Genomic DNA, 21,407 nt, shown 5'->3' on the forward strand with positions numbered 1-21,407 from the left:
TGGGTAACTTATTTTAATTAATTTATTACTGTGCCTAAAGTAAAATTTAAAGGGTCATCTTATAATTGAGCTTAATGAAATATTAAAAGGCAGGAATTTGAAAAGGCATTCGAGAAGTTCCTGGGGTTATTATAAAAAGCCAGTCTGGAGCTCATGTCTTCATGCTTGGTTTATTTTATTAATCTAGATTTTGAAGAGCTCCTTGTCGAGATGAAACCCTAGGATGAAAATCCTAAGGGAAATTAGTTTCAACAATCAAAGACCTACCCTAGCTGGTTGAGGGTGGAATCACACAGATTTCACATTTGGAGTTAACGATTTCGAGTTTCCAAAATTTGTGAGATCTTGCTAGGCGAGACAAATTACTCATTATTGAAGATTTTAGACTTGCCATGAAAGAAATGGTGGAAGTTTGGGAGTTGTTGCTCATGCTAGGTGATGAACAATCAAAGGTATTGATAGAATATATGAAAGTTGCAGCGAGGTGCTGAAATTTATGTCTTTGGGAAAATTGGATGCCAATTTGAAATGCCATTATCATTTATTGCTAAGAGGACTGAAATAAAGAGAGGATGTGGGTTTTGCAAGACAGATTTTGGAAGTTCTGAAGGAACTAAGGCTGATTGCCTTTCATTCTAAGAGTTGTTGGGTCGAAACTCTTGTCTAGGAATTTATTTGTCTTAGAGCAAACTGGATGTCAGTTTGGGATGCCATTATCATTTATTGCAGAGTAGACTGAAATAAAGAGAAGACATGGGTTTTGAAAGACAAATTTTGGAAGTTCTAAAGGACCTGTTGTGACCATTTCACACATCGCCCCATTTGAAATGGGGACCCCCTCTTTTTGCTCATTTTTCGCTCGCCTTTCGCTTCGTTTTTAGGGTTTTGTTAGTTTGTCAATTGTCTGGATTTAGGGTCAAGCCTTAGGGTTTTAATTACCATCTTTTCAGGCCAGAATCCAGTCAATTTTGAGGGCTTTTTGAGCCTCCTTTTGTAGGATGCAAATTTTGAATGCAATGAATTCGCTAAAATGGTCTATTTTCAATTGGAATTTTGAATGCAGAGTCTTTAATTTGTCTAAGTGTTGATGATGAAATGTGAATTTTGTCCAATTGAGTAATTTTGACCAAATTTTGACCTTTTTGATTTTTGATCCCGATCATTGGAAATGATTTGTTTTCGCCTTGTGAAGTGATTAAACTTGTAAAATCATGATATTTTGGCCTGTAAGAGCAAAATCGCTCCTGTCCCTCAGGGAAGGACCGGAGCTTGTTTTCAAATATCTTACTGTCTCTGCAGGATCAAGATGAATTTCGAAATGGAAGTGATGAAGGAGGGCGTGATCTTTCCGTTGAATATAAATTGAAGAATTTCACGAACACGGAAATGCCTCCAGGAGTCAAAATCGCTCCTGTCCCTCAGTGAAGGACTGGAGCTCAAAATCAAATATTGCTTTGTCCTTGCAGGATTTTAACGACTTGACAATTTGAAGAGGTCCAAGGAGATGCATTTTATCAAATGAATATAACTTGAAGTGCCGTCGTGAAGGAGAATGACCCAAGATGTAAAAATCGCTCCTGTCCCTCAGTCAGGGACCAGGGCGAAGTTCTTTGTAGCTCCCGTCCCTCTCCCAGGGACCAGAGCGAAATCCTTCATAAGGGCATGTTCTGGACGAAGATCAAGCAAGTTTTTGGTTTGAAGGCAAGAAAAGATATGAGTTGAACCCGTTGAAGATAAATTGAAGATTATGAAACGTCAACAAGGGACCCAAATGCCCAAGTTCGCTCCTGTCCCTCAGGCAGGGACCAGAGCGATTTTTGTCTTAGACAAATTTCTTGCCAAGTTACAATGGATCCCAAGGCATGGATGAGTGGAAAGGAACATTACGAATACGTTGAAGATAATTTTTGAAGTTAGCAAAGTAAAATGAAGCCTACAGGACTAATATCACTCCTGTCCCTCTCCAAGGGACCAGGGCGATTTGCATAGGATCCTTCATTTTCCTTCAAATGCATGTCAAGGCAAGTTCACAGAAGATCAAGGACGTCCTTTAAGAGGCAATGAACAAGAAACAAAGATCAAAAGTTTGCCAATTTGAGCAAGGACATAAGGATTGCTCCTGTCCCTCTCCAAGGGACCAGGGCGATATTTGCTAAGTCACTAGTTATCCTTCGAAGATTACGTCGAAGCGAAGTTGCAAAGGGTTTGAAATGTCTTTTGAAAGGTGATGAACGTGGAGTTAAAATCAAGAACGAAGAATTTTAAGCTAGAGCTTCAAGATCGCTCCTGTCCCTCTCCAAGGGACAAGGGCGATGGTCCTTCCAAACGTCTAAATGCCTCATAGAAGTCAAGAAAAACAAGCGTGGAGTAAAGAAACAATGTTATTATTCACCTTATGATAGAAATTGGAAATTGTAGATGCAAGATCTAAGTGAAAACATCTAGATTGCTCTTGTCCCTCTCCAAGGGACTAGGGCGATAGTAGTCATAAAAGGCATTTGTTCACACAAGCAAGACACTTTAGCTCGAAATCCCTAGCGAAAATGCCAAGTTCAACGTGGAGATGAAGACTTTGGACGTCAAAATTGCAAGGATCAAGACCAAAATGATGGATCGCTCCTGTCCCTCAGTCAGGGACCAGGGCGATGAGGTTTGTAATCTTCCACTCTCCAAATTTTGGCGCTCAAACACATTTTTGAATTTATTTAAATGCTAGAAAAAACGATATTTAATTAAAAGCATTTAAATAGCGCATGGTATTCATTAATTAATTGTTTTTTGCCTTGTAAAGAAAAATCGAATTTATTGATAATAAACAAAGGCATTTAATAATTAATTATTAATTAATTAATTTAAAAATTAAATATAGCGCTTGTTTTATGGAAGTCGGCTTTGTTATTTGTTTAAAAAAATCGTTTTAAATTGCCTTATTAATTACCAAGTCGGCCTTAAGGTGAATATGGTGTGAGCGCTATAAAGGGAGGTGATGATTTTCATTTTTACATTATCATTTTATCATCTTCATTCAAGTGCGATTTGGAAGACAAAGGGAGAAGTGCGAAATTGTGTTCAAGTGCGAATTGTATTCAAGGTGGTGCAAAGTATTAACCAAGGCATTAACATCAATCCAAGGCGCTACGAACTTGAAGTTTCCGTTTGAACGAACTTGCCGATCACGTCAAGGACATCTCAAGAGGTGGCAATATTGATAAGAAGGACATTTATTTGAAGATCACGTTGAAATATCAATTTTACCTAGGCGATTTTATTCATTTTGCATTCTAGAGTTAGCTCTCAACTAAGGTATGACGATATTGGTTTTATTGTTTTAGTTTTGATCGTCATAGCTTAAATTTTGAAATTTTGAATTTTGAATTCCTAGCTCAATCGGTTTTTTTTTAGGAAATGATAACTCTAAGACTTATCATGAGGTTTCCTAAAAAATTATTCTCTAATCTATGTTATTCATTGCAAGATCTAGTTCTCATTATGAAATGTTGTGTAGGTATGGCGACCCCGAAAGCGGGAGCATCCACCAGTCGTTCAGCTCTCATGAAAGAAGATCAAAAGACCGAAGAAGTAGAGACCAAGATCCTGTCAAAGTGGAGCAACATTGGAGATACCAACTTGGGTAACTTCAGCACGAAGAAGTTTCGAGAGGTCCCTTACATTGGCAAGCCATCACCTGTCGCCCGGAGAATAATCGAGAGTGGCATCATTAAGGCCGCCGGTTTTCCTCCAGCTGTTCAGTGCCATGAGTTGATGATCGAGTGTGCTCGTCACTATGATCCACAGTCCAGAACGATCGTGTCCAATGAGGGAAACACTTTGGCGTACCTTTCAGAGGAAGCTATAAGTGAAGCTTTCCATCTTCCAGAGTACAGGGACATGATATACAAGAGCATAGAAGGAGCCAGGTCAATGTACGAAGATGATCCAGATGCTTGTCTAAGCATTATCAATAAGAACTGGTTACTTAAGAGCCGTCCCCGTCTAAGCAAGATCCCGAACACACCGCACAGGATTGATTTCCAGGAGGAGTACAGAGATTTGATCACAATGCTCAACCGAGTTACAGGAGCCCCTCACGCCTTCTATTTTGAGAAGTGGATGTTCTATTTCATCCAGGTGATTGTTCAAGGGAAAGGTACGATACATTGGGCTAGGATGATTAGCCATTGCTTGGACGTACAGTTGAGGAGACTCAAGGCTACCAAGTCCTTCCACATGAGTTCATACATCATCTATGCCTTGATTAGGAGTTTTGAGTATGCAGGACTACCTCACAGAGGAGTGATTGGAAGAGGACCCGGCGAGGTCAGAGCTTGTGATTCCTATGCCTACTTGCATCATCCGCCAGGAAGTAACTACAAGTTAGTTAATGATACCTTCACGATGCACATCACAAGGACGTTGCAAGGTGGGATTCACAACAGATTATCTATGGATGCACAGGAATTAATCAAGAGGTACGGTGCTTGGTTTATTCAGTTTCCGAAGTTCACTTATATTAGAGTGCATGGATGTCCTTTACCTCCATACATGTTGCCGAGATATCCGACAGACAGAATTGTGTTACTTGAGGTAACAAGACAGTTGGCAGCATATGCGAAGGCATTCAGACACAAACATGGTAATGGAGTTCCAGTACCTATCATTTTGGGTAACTCAGTTGAGGTATGTCCTAATGCTTTAGCTATGGATGACGCAGAGAAGGAGTTAGCCTTGTATTCTTTTTCATCTTTTGCTTTGAGAGAAAGCTTTGATCCACATGGACATTTAGAGGAGACGGTCGGTAGGAAGTTTAAGCATGAGTACCAAATTGAAGATTTTATGATGAATCTCTTAGATGATCTTGAAGTGAAACGAAAAATGCATTCTAGATTGCCTTTGGATTTCATCAGGAAATGCAGGATTTACAGAGTGGCCGACCAAGCTCAGGACAGTGGCAGACATATCCAGTCGTCCTATGATTGAGAAAGCAAATCAATAAGGTTGGATTGGAATGAGCCTGAGGTCGTGGATTTAGATGCTTTGATGGCTCCAGTCTTGTCTTGTACTCGCAGATGGGTTGACATACAGCATCAGAAGTTGAGAGAACAAGGCATAGCTATGACTTTTACTTTGGAAGAGAAACCAGCCGAAGGTGGAGCTAGAGTGAGTGAAGGCAATCCTAATCCTAGAAATTCAGGTGATGGTAACCTTCGATGTGCCAGTGAGGGCAATCTCCATCCAAGAGGTTCGAAGAGAAAAGAAAGATCAGAAAAGAAGGAATCTTCGAAGAGAAAGCAAGGGGCTAACCGAGATCGTTCATCAGGTACATCTTCTAGACCAGAAAAGAGGACACTTCAAGTAGAAGAATCCATGGAGTCAATGGTACAGAACGACAGGCAGGAAGAAGGACAGGCACAGCAAGGGTCACCAGATGGATCTCTCCAAGATTATGAGCTAGATGAAGACAAAGAAGACAACGAAATGACATCTCCTCCCAGAGAAGAAGAAATAGTGCATAAAGAAATACAAGTTCAAGAGACAAGATCAGCTATCCCAGATTGGTTGAAGGAAAGATTAACCAGGGTGATCGTAGTAGAGGACGAGGACAATGCTATTGATTTAGAGAGCCTTGTTGGACGCTCACACGAAGTAACAGAAAAGAGGAAGGCTACCAAGATGTCCAAGATGATTCGAGATGAGACTGGATCCAGAAAACTGCAGATAGCTACACCGGCAGTAGACAAATATGAAGGTGAGATCCTAGCAGAAGAATATGATATACAGACATTTGAGCTAGGACCATCCACAGCAGAGCAGACATTGGATGATGCCACCGATTCATTTGAGGCGTTGAAAGACAAGCTTAGAGAAGAAATGGAGAAGAATAGAAAGCTTGAGAGAGAGAGAGGTGCATGGAGGACATATTTCAGTCATATCAATGAACCTTTGGGACGTCAGGATCCAGCTAGATCACCAGTGCAAGCACTTCCACTTCAATCAATCAATGAGGCAGAAAGATTCAGGAACATGGTCCAACGTACAAGTAATTGGATGGATAAATCTCATACAGTGGCCATAGAATTTGTAACAAGGATGATGAAGATTATTCATCAAGCTATCCAGGTTCTTGAGATAATCCACAATTTGATGATAACAGTAACCGCATTTGCTCATACCAAAGATGTTATCATTCCTGTCTTGAAAGTAATTAGACACACAGCAAGGAAGGTCTTAGCGCAAGAAAAGATCATGGATGGAGGACCTCACAGTTTGCTTCAGTGGTCAACCTTACTCCATATGAAGAGTGTTTTCTTTGAGGACATTAGTACTAGATGTAGCCAAGTTGAGGAGGTGATCAATCCGATCCAGGACAGAGTATTTGAGGTACTTCGTACCATTCTTGGCAGAAGGATCGAGGTCGAGACAGATGTGGATATGCAAGAATTGGAGGATAGAATCAAGGTCATCTTTTGCAAGGACGCAAATGTTACAGACGAGCAATATGATCAGATGTTTGCCACCATGCTCCTGATTGAAAGAACAAAGGAACTTGAACCTTCATAGGACGCAGCTCTTCTAGATGCATTCGATCAGGTCATCCACTTAGAAGAGAGTATGAAGAATCTTCCCGAGATTCCAATTGCAGAAATCGAAGGAATCGTATCTAGATTCATTGCATATGCTAGAAAAGAGAATTGGAAAGGGAATAAGATTCTAGATGAAAGGTTGTTATAGATGACATGGCATCTTATTTGTCATTGGTTTATGTCTCCTAGGTTTTTGTGCCAAATTTAATATTTGGCTATGCATTTAATATTGTTCAGTAAAAAGGAGGCCATTTGTAACAAACCCTAATTAGGGTTTAGGTGTCATGATCTTGACCGTTGATCTACTTTCAATCTGGACCTTTCATTGTAATTGAGGATGCTATTTATACCCTCATTTTTCATTTCATTTGTAATGTTTTTTTAATAGAGAATAGAGATAGTTAAGAGATTAGAGAGATTAGAGTTAGAAGCAATTTTACTTTGTAGCAAGATTGAGATTGAAGAGAGAAATTCAAACAATTGTTGTACATGATGACTTTGAAATCAATGAAATATTGAAGTTATGGTGTTTTGTTGCAACTTTCTTAGTTATCTTCATGGTTGTTCAATTTACTTGAATCATGCTCAATCAAAGTAGTGTGTTAATTTGAGGGACATAGTGTGAGACTTGATCTTTGGTAGGATTCGCTTTCCATACCACTAGCTTCTTGCTGATTGTAGGAATGCCTTGCGTGGTCGACTGGATATATTTGAATCACTTATCCTTCAATCATTATTGTATCTTGGATATGTACCTTCGTGGTAGTGTCTTTGATCTTTGATGTATTGAAAACCATTTATTACCTTAGAAGATCGCATCAATTTCAATTGAGTTGTTATCTTATGGCGAAGTTGAAGTTGGTTGAATCTTGCCAAGTCTTGTTCACACGAAGTCATTCTTAGGGTTAGATTAGATTAGACTTCTTTCAAAACCCTATCCTTTTGTTATTTTTTTTGAAAGCTTCTTAGTTTAGTAAGATTTCGGAATTTCGGAGTGTAAGATCCCCTTAAGGACACAGCAAATCACATCATACCAACTGGTGCTTATCCACACGTAGAGACCCTACTAACCAGAACATTGGAGTCATCCTAACTGATCCTTCATGCGAATCTTCAGCAGTTAGAGGCTTTATTCAAGAGAGGATAAGATGCCTTTAGGTATTTTATTCTGTGTATGATGGTGTACAAAATACACGTCAACAGGACCTAAAGCTGATCCCTCCAAAATCTGAATTATATTCAATTTGAATCAGGTCAACCTTCACCTTTTACACACATTTGCACTTTAAATGAATTTATTGGAGAGAAATTTTATGTTCTTTTTAATCAAGTCAGCCTTGACCCATACTCTGAGTAGGATTTTCACTTTGACAAGGACAAGTGGATGGGATTTCTATTTATCTAGGGATTGTTGAGTGCAATTTGAAGGTGTTCAATGACTGCTGAGCGCATATTCAAGGTGGAGGACACTCAGGCACAAATTTCATGTGTATAGGGACTCTTGAGCACATCTCCCACTTGTGCAAGGACAAAAGGGTGTGGTTTCACCTTATGTAGCGACTATATGATGGGATTTCATGGGAATCAAGGACTAGTGAACTAAAATCCAAGATTGAACAAGGACTTTGTGGCACAATTTCAAGTTAGACAAGGACAAGAGAGCAATTTTGAGGGTGAGCATGGAATCCTAGGTAGACTTGAGGCATTGACAAAGATTTTCCATAAATTTCCAAGGGAAATTTGATCTTGATAGGGATTTTCCACATTTCATCCTTGGATTTCTCATTCTAGGAGTTCCATATTTCAAAATTGGATTTTAAATCTCAACTTAGGAATTCCTTATTTCAATCATGGATTTTATATTCAATTCTAGATTTCCACATTTCAAACAAGGATTTCCATATTTCAATTCCAGATTTTAACATCTCAAGCTTGAATTCCACGTTTCAAACATGGATTTTAACATTTCAACTTTCAATTCCACATTTCAAACATGGATATTGTGTTTCAACTTAGGAATTGAATTGTAAAATTGACCTAGAGCTGCATTTTTTGAAAAGAAACCCATTTTATCAAAGGATTTTTTAAGTCGGCCCTAAAATATTCCCTTATTTTCCTTCTTGTCAAGGTCAAAAATCTGACCTTGATAGGAAATTTTCCTTGTCATGATCATACCTTTCTAAAGATAAAACTTTGCACTCTAACTTGTTTCAAGGATCATTCAATACTTTCTCCAGATTGACAAGACAAAATAAAACCCTTCTCATCTAAGGCCAGTGAATGAAATTATTGCCAAACTAAAGCTAAACTAAGACAAAACGACTAAACTAACGAGCAAAAAAAGAGAGGTCCCCATTTGCAATGGGGCGTGTGTTTACAACACAACAATATCTCCTATGATTTCAACGACGTTCCAGATTGTTTACCACTACCCTTTCTTTTCCACGTTGTTTATTGTGACTTCAATCTATAGGCAGACAGATTTTGAGCTCATGCAGGGTTTAGCGCAATTGGTTGTGGGAGATCTTCTAGGCATAATTCGGTTATTTTCCACTTGCACTTGGTAGAGTAGTGGTCATTGCAGTTGTTTTGTGGTTTTGGTATGCATGACCCCAGATGATGCAATGACAATTGCAATGTGTTAAGTATGTTGCAGTACTCAAGGTTACTCAATTGACACTTGGAGATTGGTTTTCAATGCCATGATTTCAATTGGCAACTGTAGAGGCATTCCCTGGTTAGCTAATCAGGGAGTTGTTTTTGTTGACATCTTCTATACCAATCATGGAGTTGTTTTTGCTGACATCTTCTATACCAGTCCTTTGATAATGACCGATCAACTTCATTTAGGGACAAAATGAGGGGATATGCTAAGATTTATATTTTATGAATGTGCAAATTTTCTTTCTTGTTGCCCAAGATTGAGTCTAGCAATGGGATTGCAGATATGGACTTCATTGAGATGCTTTGGCAGGATATATTTCATGGTTTAGATTTCAAGTGTTTCATGTATTTCAAATTGGGATTTGATGATGATTACTTCTTGGGTTTCCAAGAGGGGAGAGTGTTGTTTGGGAATGATGGTTTAACAATTATGATCAAACTAGCACGTCAACATGATGGTTCTTTTTTGAGATTGAATTGAAACCCTGGGATCACATTGGTTTATAGTCTAGCAACTATTGGGAATGAGAGAAAATGTTGACTATTTGGAGTTTACTTCGATGGTGCATCAGTTTGGTTCTTTCAAAAGCAATTCTCTGAGGAGTTGACCAAGTTTATGCAGTATTTGATTTCTCTTCTTATAGGTGGTTATCGGGAGGTCCCTTGTGTTGGTACCTTGCATGACGATGCTTTGAAAGGATGGTGCTAGAAAACTCCTAGGTTGACTTGGGAACATGGGATCATTCTTTGTTTCAGTCTAGATCAATCTAATGATTTTGGGGTTGTGTTAGCATTGCTTGAGGACAAGCAATCTTTGGAATGGGAGGACTACAATGTACCCTTTTTCAGGTTCTCTTGCCTTGCAGTTGGAGTTGACTTTATAGGTTTGTGTTAGCCTAATCAAAGGCGTAATTTAATGTTACCAGTGATCTCAGATAGTTTAATGGAGTGGTATGAAACTTTCGGATGTTATTTTCGGCTTTCAATTTACTCTCCAAGATTCTTGGAGAGAGAACCTATTTTTAGTAAGTCCCCCAGTCATGTGTGATTATCATCTTTCACATAGTTACAATACTCTGTGAGTCCAGAGGTGGGCCGACCCTGCAGAGTCCAGATGCTAAGACTCTGCTGCACCCAGCCAGAAATAAAAAGCAAAAATAATAAAAAATAGTTTGTTTTAAGTTGGACAAAAGGTCAATATGTTTGCCTTGATTTTTGTTTAATTGTAACAGTTCAAACAAATAACCACGCTGATATGCTGAATTAGAAGAATTTAATTTTTCATAATTTGAAAGTGATAAATATCCACTTACAAGATGCCATACAGCAGATTTGAATAATTCATTGCTTGTATGACTGAAACAAACATCAAATGTTGATATTATGGCTAACCAAATCCCTGAATTGGTACGGAAAACTTTCCAATAGAGTGATAAAAACTGTAGCATGGTATGGATGGCTGAAAATTATGCTCCTCAAGGACACATCCCCTGTCCAAAATGATCCCATCATAAGAAACATTCCAAGCATGTAGGAATGAGTAGAAAACATCCCAACCCATCCCCTTTTTTTTGAAAATTCAAGAAATGTCCTCAAGATGACAAAATATTAGCAGGGTATGCCTAAGAGCCATAGGGAACGCATAGTCATACCCTACAACCTAGGCACATTTTTGGAGCCTTTTTTTTTTAATCAATTTTGATTTTTTTAGAAGGGAGGGGTCGGCTCCCAAGGATGCCAAAACCCCTTTAAACTATACCTAAACCCAAAACAACTAAAAAAAAAAAGCAAACTCATCTTGACTTTTTCAACTTGTGAAGAAGAGAAAGAAAAGGAGAAGCTTTGAGCAAAGGAGAACAGCAAAAGAAATAGAAAGACAACAATAGAGGCATCAAATCCATGTCACTTGAGGTAAGCTTCCATCCAATATTCATTTATTCAGATTCCTTGTCATGTCCCCTCTTTAGCTCTGTCTAGCAGAGACCTGTGAGTTAGCCTATTATGGAGTCTTGTAGGCTGGCAATGGTGGATAGAGACTCAATTAGGATATTCAGTGTTTGGATTTGGTGTTTCTGGTAGTAGTAGACAAGTTTGGAGCAGTTCCTTGATTTTAGGAGGCAGTTCCTACTTTTAGGAGGTTGTGACAACGTCCAGGGTTGGGGTTCCATGAGACCATTCCTTGGTTTCAGTTTCAGGAGATTTGGGTGTGTTTCCTAGTTTCTAGGAGCATCCCTAGATTTTAGGGATGAGACTGCCAATTGATCCATGATTACCGACATCAGTCACAGACAGGTGACAGGTTCAGTTTCAGGCTTTTGGTGTGTTTCGAGCTTTCTATAGCTATTTGGGTTATATTTTTAATATATTTAAATATTTCCTAAGTTAGCGTTTTAATATTTTAAATAAGGCTATGTCTATAGCCATTTCGGAGTAATAAGGGGTATTTGGCTTCATATGGATTCGTATGCCCATGTGTTATAGCTCGTTGGAAAGGTCTTGAACTTTTCTAAATGATTTTCACTTGCCAAGGTCCTTTTGGCGCTTGGAGTTATTTTATATTGAAAAAGTGGTGTTTTCTCTATACTTGAGCGCCCAATATTGGGAAATATGACTTTATATTAAAGCGCAGTTTTCATATATCTTTAGGGTTCAATTTGGAAGGAAAGAGATATAAGGAGAAGGAAACCTAATTTCTCATTATCTTTTACATATTGAAAACTTGTTTGGTGCGATATTGCTCTGGTAGAGCAATTCTTCAATCTGGGACGCAAACCCCATGATTGGTACTGGCTGGGACGTAGCCCTCAGCTATTGATTGGCAATGGATTCTTTTGGCATTGGCATTATTGGTCAAAGTGTATGCGCTATTCCTTGTGGAGATTCAAATTGCTTGGTGAGGGTTTTAGCAGGGTGGTTGAATTTCCTATCTGGGGCGTGATTGTTTCAACTTGATGCCACCATTACAGCAGGTACACTATACGCTGGAAGTGGTGAAGACTTTCATTCAGCCATAGCTGGTGTTCTTGGTTTGTGTTCATCATCTACCCTTCAGTTGGCGCCATTATTGGATGTAAGCACATCCCCAGTGCGTAGGGAATGATCTGGATATTATAAATCAGAAATCTGCCTGGTACGATTTGTATCAATTCTAATTTATTTGAATGTTCTTACTTGTTTCAGTTTCCTTCCTTATTTGCTGTTCTTTATTCATTACTTGCTTGTACATTCAAAAAAATACAAAAAGAAACCAAACATTCTACAACTTCTCTCTATTCTATAAGACCATCAGCAAAAATCATAGGTAAATATAGTTTATTATTTTAAAAATTACAGCAGATCAGCAAGGGGATCCATCAGGGATCTTTCATTCCTTTGGAATTTCTTTTTAGATTTCCAAACACTTAAGCAGCATGTTTTGTTTAATATTTTCTCTATGTATGCACTTGCAGCTATGTTTTAAATTCTTAATAAAAAAGAACAATGAGCAACAATGGGAGTTGTAAGAGTGAAGATATTGAAGTTGAAATGCAACAAAGAACTGGATGTCATAGATGTCCGAGTCTTGTAACTATGAGCTTTCATCATTGGGATCACTCCTACATAATTATTTTTCGATCGCAATGCATTTTAACTATTGTCACTACTTTAGCGTAATTTAGAACTATATTTACTTAATTTCACTACAGTTGCCATTTTAATTAAAATAATTTATTGGGCACCTCAGTGTTAGAGCTTGTTGGAAAGAGAATGGAAAGTTTTAAATGATGAGACGCTGAAAAATGACTTTTAAGTGTCAGAAATGTTTTAAAAATAAAATAAGTTACCTTTTTGGTGTTATAAGACAAAATTAATAAAGTGATATTGTAATGGACTTTCTAGAAAGTTCCCATAAAAGCTTATAAATAAGGGGTTTGCGAGCTCATTTGGTATGTTGAAGATTTATGATATATTCTCTCTAATGAAACCCTTGGGGTTTGAGATTGAACTTGGTTTGATTCAGCCTTCCTAGAGACAAAAACCCTCTCAGAGAAGATTGGCCACAGTGCTTGAAGATCCTCCCTACTTAATTTCGGTGTAGGTCATTCAAAGTTGTAGACTAATGATTTTGATCATTTGTTCAGTTTTTCCACGTTTGCATATAGACTTTGATTAAGATTTACAAGCCATTGATAATTTTATTCGTGCTATGTGTGCAAGTGGTACTAATCAAAGTAGAAGTTGTGCAGTGTGTGGCGATGAAAGATTGACTAGAAAATTCACATTGTTTGTGCCCCACTAAGGATTCGTACCCTTTTTCATATCACAAAGGAGTGATTCATTGTATGAAGGTTTAAATCCATTTCTTATACCCACATGGGCCCCTGTCCGACTTTACCATTTCTCTAAACATTGCCAGACCTATTCCAAAAGAAAGAATTAAGATTTATGAAGACTTAAGGCTGTAAGACCTGTTCTACTCTGTTGAGGCTGACATGGGCTCAAGAATAAGACATAAAAAGGTCAAGAAATGATCTCATCTCACATTGAAGGTGGTTGTTGACTTGGAAAGTCCAGGTCATAGCTTTTTTGAAGCGGACACAGCTTTGGGGTGTAAGGTTACCAAAGGAAACTTTTGAAAAATAAAATTATAGGAGTGGGACCCAGCAGCCAACAACAAGGATGGGTGCAAGTTCTGAATTTTTTGGTTGTTTTTCTAATTCTTCCACTATCTCCAGCCGGTCAGCTATGAGGGAGCTAAGAAAGATCCAAAATCTTGGTATATTCTTGTGCAATCAATTTGTTTAATATTTCTGATTTTTCAGTGGATCGATGAATCAGCAAATAAAAATATTTATAAATGTAAGCAATTATTCATTGTTTTCTTGGGAAGAATATAGTTGCTTGGATCACAAGATTTATTTGCTGCTGGTTAATTACAATCTGCTGTTCATATTTGGAGGTCAGAAAATTACATTGTTTTTTGTGCTCTCTTTACATATATGCATCATATTATTTAAAAACGGGTGACTACTTTGCCATAGTTGAATTATAACTCTCTAAAGCTATATTATGTTGACATTCCTTGCATCTTTAATTGGTATTTTGCATTGATGTTTTGAAATTGTCATTTCATCAAACTACTATCCAAAAACACAAAAAAAAGTAAGGCTCTTTACACCACAATTGTCATTCCAAAATTCACATCAGCATTGAAGTCTTAATCAACACTTTATGACAGCAGAGTTATCATGCTCTACATGATTATGGTTGAGCTATATTCACAAAAAAGAAAAAAGTTCAAAACAGGAGTAGCACAATACACAACACTTCGAACATCAGCCTATTTTTCTTTATAAGATGTTGTAATGCCCCCTTCTTCCGTATGAGTCATTTGTCGAAAATTATTAGCCTATTTTATTGCTATAGGCTAAGTTGGGCATTTTAAGGGAATAATTAATTGATTAAGTTTTAAATATTCCTAGGCTTCACGGAATTGATTATTTTAATTAATTAAAAGTTGAACCTTGGTTATTTAAATAAAGTGACTTTATTTTATGTCAATGGAAACACTTATAAATTGGGTCACTTTATGAGTGGGAAAATGAAATAAAAGAAAAGAAAATTAAGTAATTCTTTCAAGGATGGGATATAAAAGAGTTGAGAGCCAAAAGAAATTCATTCTTGAATAATTATTTCTTGGAGAGTTTCTTTGAAAGCTTGTGCTTTCAGTTCAGCGAACCCTTGGGTTCTTGGTTGTTTGGACAAAAACCCATTTCAGTCAACCTTGGCAAATTCATATAGGATTCGTAGGTGTGCAGATTGATACAGATTTGTAGAGATTTGTTTACTATTCCTGGCTACAGATATTCAGGGAAAACCAATTGCAGTGGGTGCAAGTGATTTTGGACTGGGGTCTTTGTGTTGTGCGTGGTACTGAAGGGAAGAATAAAATTAATTTATGAATAGTTAAGCTAGAAACTCAACCGGGACTGGGGTCTTTGTGTTGTGTGTGGTAGTGAAGGGAAGAACAAAATTAATTTATGAATAGCTAAGCTAGAAACTCAACCGAAAAATATTCCTCAAGGTGTCATACCCCATAAAATACCAACAAGAGGGATCAAAACTTACTGACGACTTGATATCACCTTGCAGGACTTCTACACAGCCCTTGGTGGGCTCAAACTACTAGTCACAGCAGCCTAAGAGGTGGTCGCAGCTTTATATTAAGCTGGCATACTTCCTAAAAAGATATTGGTGTTGGCTGATTGACTAGTCTACAGGCCAGGTCAGCAATCTATTAATTAAATATTAAGTTTTCACTGAAGATCTTCTGCTGTGTGAATTTACTATGCATATCAATTTGTAACAGCAATTCAAGTGTGGTATAAACTTTCTCTGTGAGCATAATAAATATAATATTTTTTTATATATGCGATGTTGGTAATGTTTGGAGATGGGATTTCAATGTTATGTTAATTATTTATGATATCCATTCAAAATAAGCTGAAAACAGTATTCTAACAGCAGGTATACCAACTGTGTGACAAAATGTCCCAATGAAATCCATCATCTATGGCATGATTTTAAGATGGGTGTATAATCTGGAATCTTAGTTGCGCCAGTTCTAATTGATTGCATTTCAGAATTATCAATATTTAGCTTCATGCAAAATGTTTTGACGGAATGCCTGTCAAGCATGATTTGTGAAAATCACAAATTTGTTTAAAAGTATCTTCGTAGGGGCTATTACAAATGTGCACCGGACAATGCATTTCCTGAACTAGAACTTTTTTATTTTACCTCACAAAGGTGTACTTCTGACAATAGGATTTCAGACTTAGACATGAAATGCCATTTCCTTTGTAGAGATATTCATCTAACAACGTAAATGTGATCTTTTAATAATAAAACACATTCCCCATTATAAAATGCATGCGTTATAGTGCACATCTATCCTTTGAAAGTATACCTCTTTTTCCTCATATGGGTGTGTCACTCAATGCAATTTTGAACTTGAAACTTAAAACTTAATTTCCTGCATAGGAGTACACACCCAACAATTTAATTTCAACCCTTCGAACAGAAGCCTATCTTTCTTTATAATATGTGCATCTGACAATGCATTTCTTGATCTAGAGTTTATGAGTTGTTTTACCTCATGAATGTGTGCTTCTGATAATAGGATTTCAGTCTTAGACTTGAAATGTCATTTCCTTCATAGAGATGTCCCCCTAACCTCTTGCCTTGGAAAATCTCTCTAACAAAAACTAAATATCTTCTTTTAAGGTGTGTTCCCTCAATTAGGTGTGTACTCAAAATTGGGGTTGCATTTGACTTTGATTAACCGCCATTCTTTGCCTTGGTGGACATGTTTTAAAAATCATATCCATTGATTCGCAAAGATATAAAAAGAAACAACAAAACATGATGCAGTCTGATAGGAGAAGACTTTGAAATATAACAGTTTGCATCAACAAAAAACAAGGATTTGACTCGACTTTTGACACAATAAAAAAAAAATCATATGGGTGGAATGCCTTACATACTGTTCCAGAATCCGTTTGTGTTGTTTAAAAACTGACAAAACAAAACGCTAACAAAATTTATGTTTACATTGTCTCTGCTCATAATTTGACAAACCCAACAAGAAGTCTCATACTAGAAAACCCAATTTAATCATTGCCATTAAAAAATAAAAGACCATAGAATTATACAAACAAACTTGGTATAATGATTATGTTCTACACATCCATGGAGCTTGGAAAATATAGGTATTATTATTATTGATGAGTATCCCATCTAATGTCATATTCTCAAATCTCTATAAATATTAAAGCAATTTTAGCGTTTGAAGAGCTCAATTCTCCATGGATAATGAATCTTGATTGATTAATACAAGTAAAATTTCATAATTTTTTTATACTTATGAGAAAAAATGTGATATTTTTTGTGGCTTAAGTAAAGAAGAAGACACAAGAAAAAGCACACTTTCAAATACCTTCAGCAGCAAGATTTGCCAAAACTTTCACGGCATGAATTTGTACATCTTTATCCTCTAATTCCATATAGGACACTATTTTTGGCAATCCAACTTCAGAAACATGATCCAGAGAGAAATTTCAAGTTAAGAGGTAAACACTGTAATACAAAAGAATTGATATCATTAAAATGTATCTGAGGAAAAACAGAACTTCAGAAATTCAGTACCTTCTCCAAGCAATTTGGCAATTGTGGCTCTTTGACAACTAATAGTATCTCTAATTTGAATGGACTTGGAAAAGGTCATAGGACTTTCTGACACAAAAGAGAAATTGCCAGAATTTCCTTTCCTGACACTATTTGTGCTCTGCAGAAAAAGACAAATCAAAAAGTGAAAGAACAAACCATTTCGGGGGATAAGGAAAAAAAGTGTCTAGATGTAAGACAACTACAAACTTGTGACAGTGTTTACCTCATTAAGATCACAACTAAGATGCAAAATTTGTTCTTTTAGAATGTTCACTTCATCTTCAAGCATTCCATTACGCTTCTGCTCTTCTTCAAGTTTCTTCCTCATGTTTTTTATTTCTTCATGACATTTTTCCTTTTGAAATGAAATAGTAAATTTAATGCATTAGGAATTTATCACCTTTTAGATAGCAATGACACGACTCCTGATAGACACCTATAAAATTTTAGGAAGAAAATCAAATCAAACATAGTGACCTTATGCACTAACTTAAGCAATAAATGGAAAATAGAGAGATGATTTCCCAATCATCTAATCATAAGGAAAGAAATTCCATCAGTTGAACTCTAACAGAATTTGTTTTCATCCATTCTATACCTTCAAAACTAAAGCTTCTTCTTTCTTGCTCTGTAGAGTTCGAAGTTTCTTCTCAAGATTTCCTTGATGGTAAATTTGTTCTTCTAGCTTCTTCCTTAGTTCCACAATTTCCGTTTGATCTCTAGCCTAAATAAAGTCGTTAGTTACCTTAGAGTTGTACCACTTATAGAGTACATCATAAGTATCTATAGAAAGTTGCCAATAAAATACTATGCTTCAATGAATTATGTATAAAATCAATAAAGTATTGTCAATGACAAAAGTTTATATTTCTCACTATAAAGAAGATATAGCAAAAGAACTGAGCCCTGTGATTTCAAAAAAAAAATTCATGTTCCCAGATAATTACAAGTCATGTAAAATGAGCAAAATATAAATTAAAAAAATTAACAAGAACAAACAATACATGAGATCTCTACCAATTCTTGAACCCAAACATCAAATGTAGTACAAGATCTGAACAACTTTATCTAGGAGAAACATTCTACTCAATCACAAATAGCATGTTATAAGCAATTTACATATGCGTGACGAACAAGATAATGAGCCACATGCTGCATTGTACATATTACTCTACTATTTTAGTTTTGTTTAGTAGCATTTAAGTGCATCCTATTAAAGCTAATACACCCATCTTGCATGAAACACCTAAGCTACATTTGCATCTATTTTGTTCAAGAACTAATTTCCTATTTAGACAAGTATTCAACAAAGTTGTTCATTTTTTCTAAAAGGATAAAAGGATTGGAGAACCGGCCTATTGTAATACCTCTTCCTTGATCAAACTCTTTTGATACTTAGTTGGACCTTGGTTGACCTTTGCAGTTATTTATGTGGATGGATGATACTTTATGTGGTGATACTTTCTATCATGATACTATGCTATAGTGTTTGACTTAGTATATGTTGTTTATGTATTATATGCTTTATGGATGTTAGATGTGGATTTTATTATGATTACTGACCATGGACTGACATATGTGCTTAATGTATGGAATATCTATCATTTATGTCTTCATTGCTTTGTGGAGTTTGCATGGAGTGTGAGGGGATGATTTTCCGTCACTCACTACGGTGAGACACGGAACGTCACGATTCTCCTGCACCGATGTGCCTGTATATGCTGGATATATATGTATGTATGTTTCTCTCGGTGATGCAGGTTTGCAGGTAGAAGGCATCGACTCCACTTGGCTTCACGGGTCTGAGCGTGCCTATAATTTTCCGATGGGAAATTCTGGAGATAGTCATAAAGCCCGTAAGTGTCATCCCTAGCCTTGCTTGATTTCAGAGCGTTGTCAATTGTCCTTTTGTAATGTCCCTACTAGTAAGAGATCACTTTCCTGCAAAATAGATTGTTAGAATACAACAATTATATATATATAACTAATCTACTTGCAATTTTAACTTGAAAACACTTAATTAACATTAATCACAATTCTCATCTAATAAAAAGGATACGAATGCCACACGGAGATATGTCCTTAGGCTGTTGTAGAGCTCGCCTTCCTGGAACCCATCTTGGTTCCAAGCCATCCAGGAAATCGAAAATGAATCCGATTCCTGTCTTGGGTGTAATTTCTTACACCCAAGCCATCCAGGAAATCAAAGATTACTTTGAATCTTGTCTTGGATATAACTAGTTATACCCAAGCCATCCAGGAAATCGAAGGTTAATTCGATTCTTGTCTTGAGTGTAATTTCTTACACCCACGCCATCCAAGTGTTGTGACCTTTTTTCCCACATCGCCCCATTGCAAATGGGGACCCTCTCTTTTCCGGCTTTCTAGGATTTTGTTAGTATCCTGTGACCTTTTGCTGCAGTTTCACCAAGCCTTGTCCAGTTCAGAACATTTCAAGCCCTAACGATTGAAAGTTAGTTTTTGCAAGTTATGTGATTCCGAAGTGTGAACACCACCAGAGTGCTTAGAGAGGCCAAAGGACGAAGATCGCAATTGATTTGGACGAATTTGGACAACTTTCTAGTTTTAGAAAGTTTTCTTTTTTGCTTTTTCCTATTTTTTAGGAAGTTTTGTTTTTGGCATTTTTAGCCCAATCCCCGGTATGGCTATTTTTAGAAAGTTTTTCCTATTTTATAGGGATGTCTGCTTTTTGCTTTTTGGGGATGCAAACCTAGAGTTTACACTTGTGCCACTGACCAGCTTCGATCGGAAACCGAAAATTCCAAGTTTTGACCTAAAAGCTAAATCCCTAGATTTTAGGCTTTTTGCTTTTTCGAGATGCAAACCTAGGGTTTACACTTGTACTACTAACCAGCCTCAACCGGAACTCGAAAATTCCAAGTTTTGACGTAAAAAAGTTGAATCCCTAGATTTTAGGCTTTTTGCTGCTTCAAATGATCCACCTAAGCATGGATTTCAAATTTCAAGTTAATCTGGTTAAATTAGATTAAACTATGAAATTTTGAAATTTCTTTGGAAATTTTTCTAAGTCTGGCTAATAAGGGTTTTGAAGTGTTTCTGCAGGTTCAAACCCCATCACAAAGGTTGAAGAGGCCATGAAGGAGCCTTGCATGAAGTCCGCCATGCCTTAGGAGGTTGTGTGGGTGCTCTCATCAAAGTCCGCCATGCCTTAGGGAGGCCATGTGGGTGCCCTGCCTAAAGTCCACCACGAATTTGGAGGTCACATGGGTGCCCACTCTAAAGTCTGCCCCACCTAAAGAGACCATGGAGAGCAAGGGTTGAAGTCTGCCCAAGGATGAAGAGGCTATGTGGGTGCCAAGCTCCAAGTCCGCCCTGCATAATGGAGGTCATGTGGGTGCTAAGGTTAAAGTTTGCCATGCCAATGGAGGTCACATGTGTGCCTACTCCAAAGTCCGCCATGGGTTGAAGGGGCCATGAAGAGGCCAAGCCAAAGTCCGCCAAAGCTTGAGAAGCCATGAAAGGGCTAAGGTTGAAGTCCGCCCAAGGTTGGAGAGGTCACATGGGTGCTAAGGTTGAAGTCTGCCCAAGGAGGAAGGAGACCATGAAGGTGCTAAGGCTAAAGTCCGCCCCACCTTGATGGAGGTCATGTGGGAGCAAGGGTCAAAGTCCGCCCCAATGCCTTAGCCAAATTTTCACTTTAATGGAGGCCATGTGGGAGCAAGGGTCAAAGTCTGCCCCAAAGCCTTAGTCAAATTTTCACGTTAATAGAGGCCATGAAGGAGTTCTAGCCAAAGTCCGCCATACCCTGGAAATGTGTTTAAAGTCTGCCAAAATTTGAAAAGGATGGAAATAAAATTCAAAAAAATCAACCTACACGTGGAAGGTCAAACAAAGTCAACATGATGTCACAAAATCCATAGAGATTTCAAAATTAAATCCAAAATGAAGAAATATCTAAATAAAAAAAAATCC

General features: G+C 37.4%; 1 protein-coding gene across 6 annotated transcripts in view; it reads right to left on the reverse strand.

The window, feature by feature from the left end:
• Nucleotides 1-21,407, reverse strand: part of LOC131028551 (kinesin-like protein KIN-UB) — a 190,666-nt gene that overhangs the window by 86,695 nt on the left and 82,564 nt on the right. For 5 of the 6 annotated variants that reach the window (XM_057958844.2, XM_059209950.1, XM_059209949.1 and 2 more), the window contains 4 exons: nucleotides 18,052-18,177; nucleotides 17,677-17,808; nucleotides 17,433-17,571; nucleotides 17,224-17,316 (listed from right to left, as the gene is read on the reverse strand). In XM_057958844.2, the coding sequence (XP_057814827.2) occupies nucleotides 17,224-17,316; nucleotides 17,433-17,571; nucleotides 17,677-17,808; nucleotides 18,052-18,177 (490 nt within the window). The remainder of the gene's footprint in view (nucleotides 1-17,223; nucleotides 17,317-17,432; nucleotides 17,572-17,676; nucleotides 17,809-18,051; nucleotides 18,178-21,407) is intronic. The other variant, XM_059209948.1, reaches the window with a different exon arrangement.

The sequence above is a fragment of the Cryptomeria japonica genome, chromosome 8, assembly GCF_030272615.1.
Source record: "Cryptomeria japonica chromosome 8, Sugi_1.0, whole genome shotgun sequence".
NCBI lineage: Eukaryota > Viridiplantae > Streptophyta > Pinopsida > Cupressales > Cupressaceae > Cryptomeria > Cryptomeria japonica.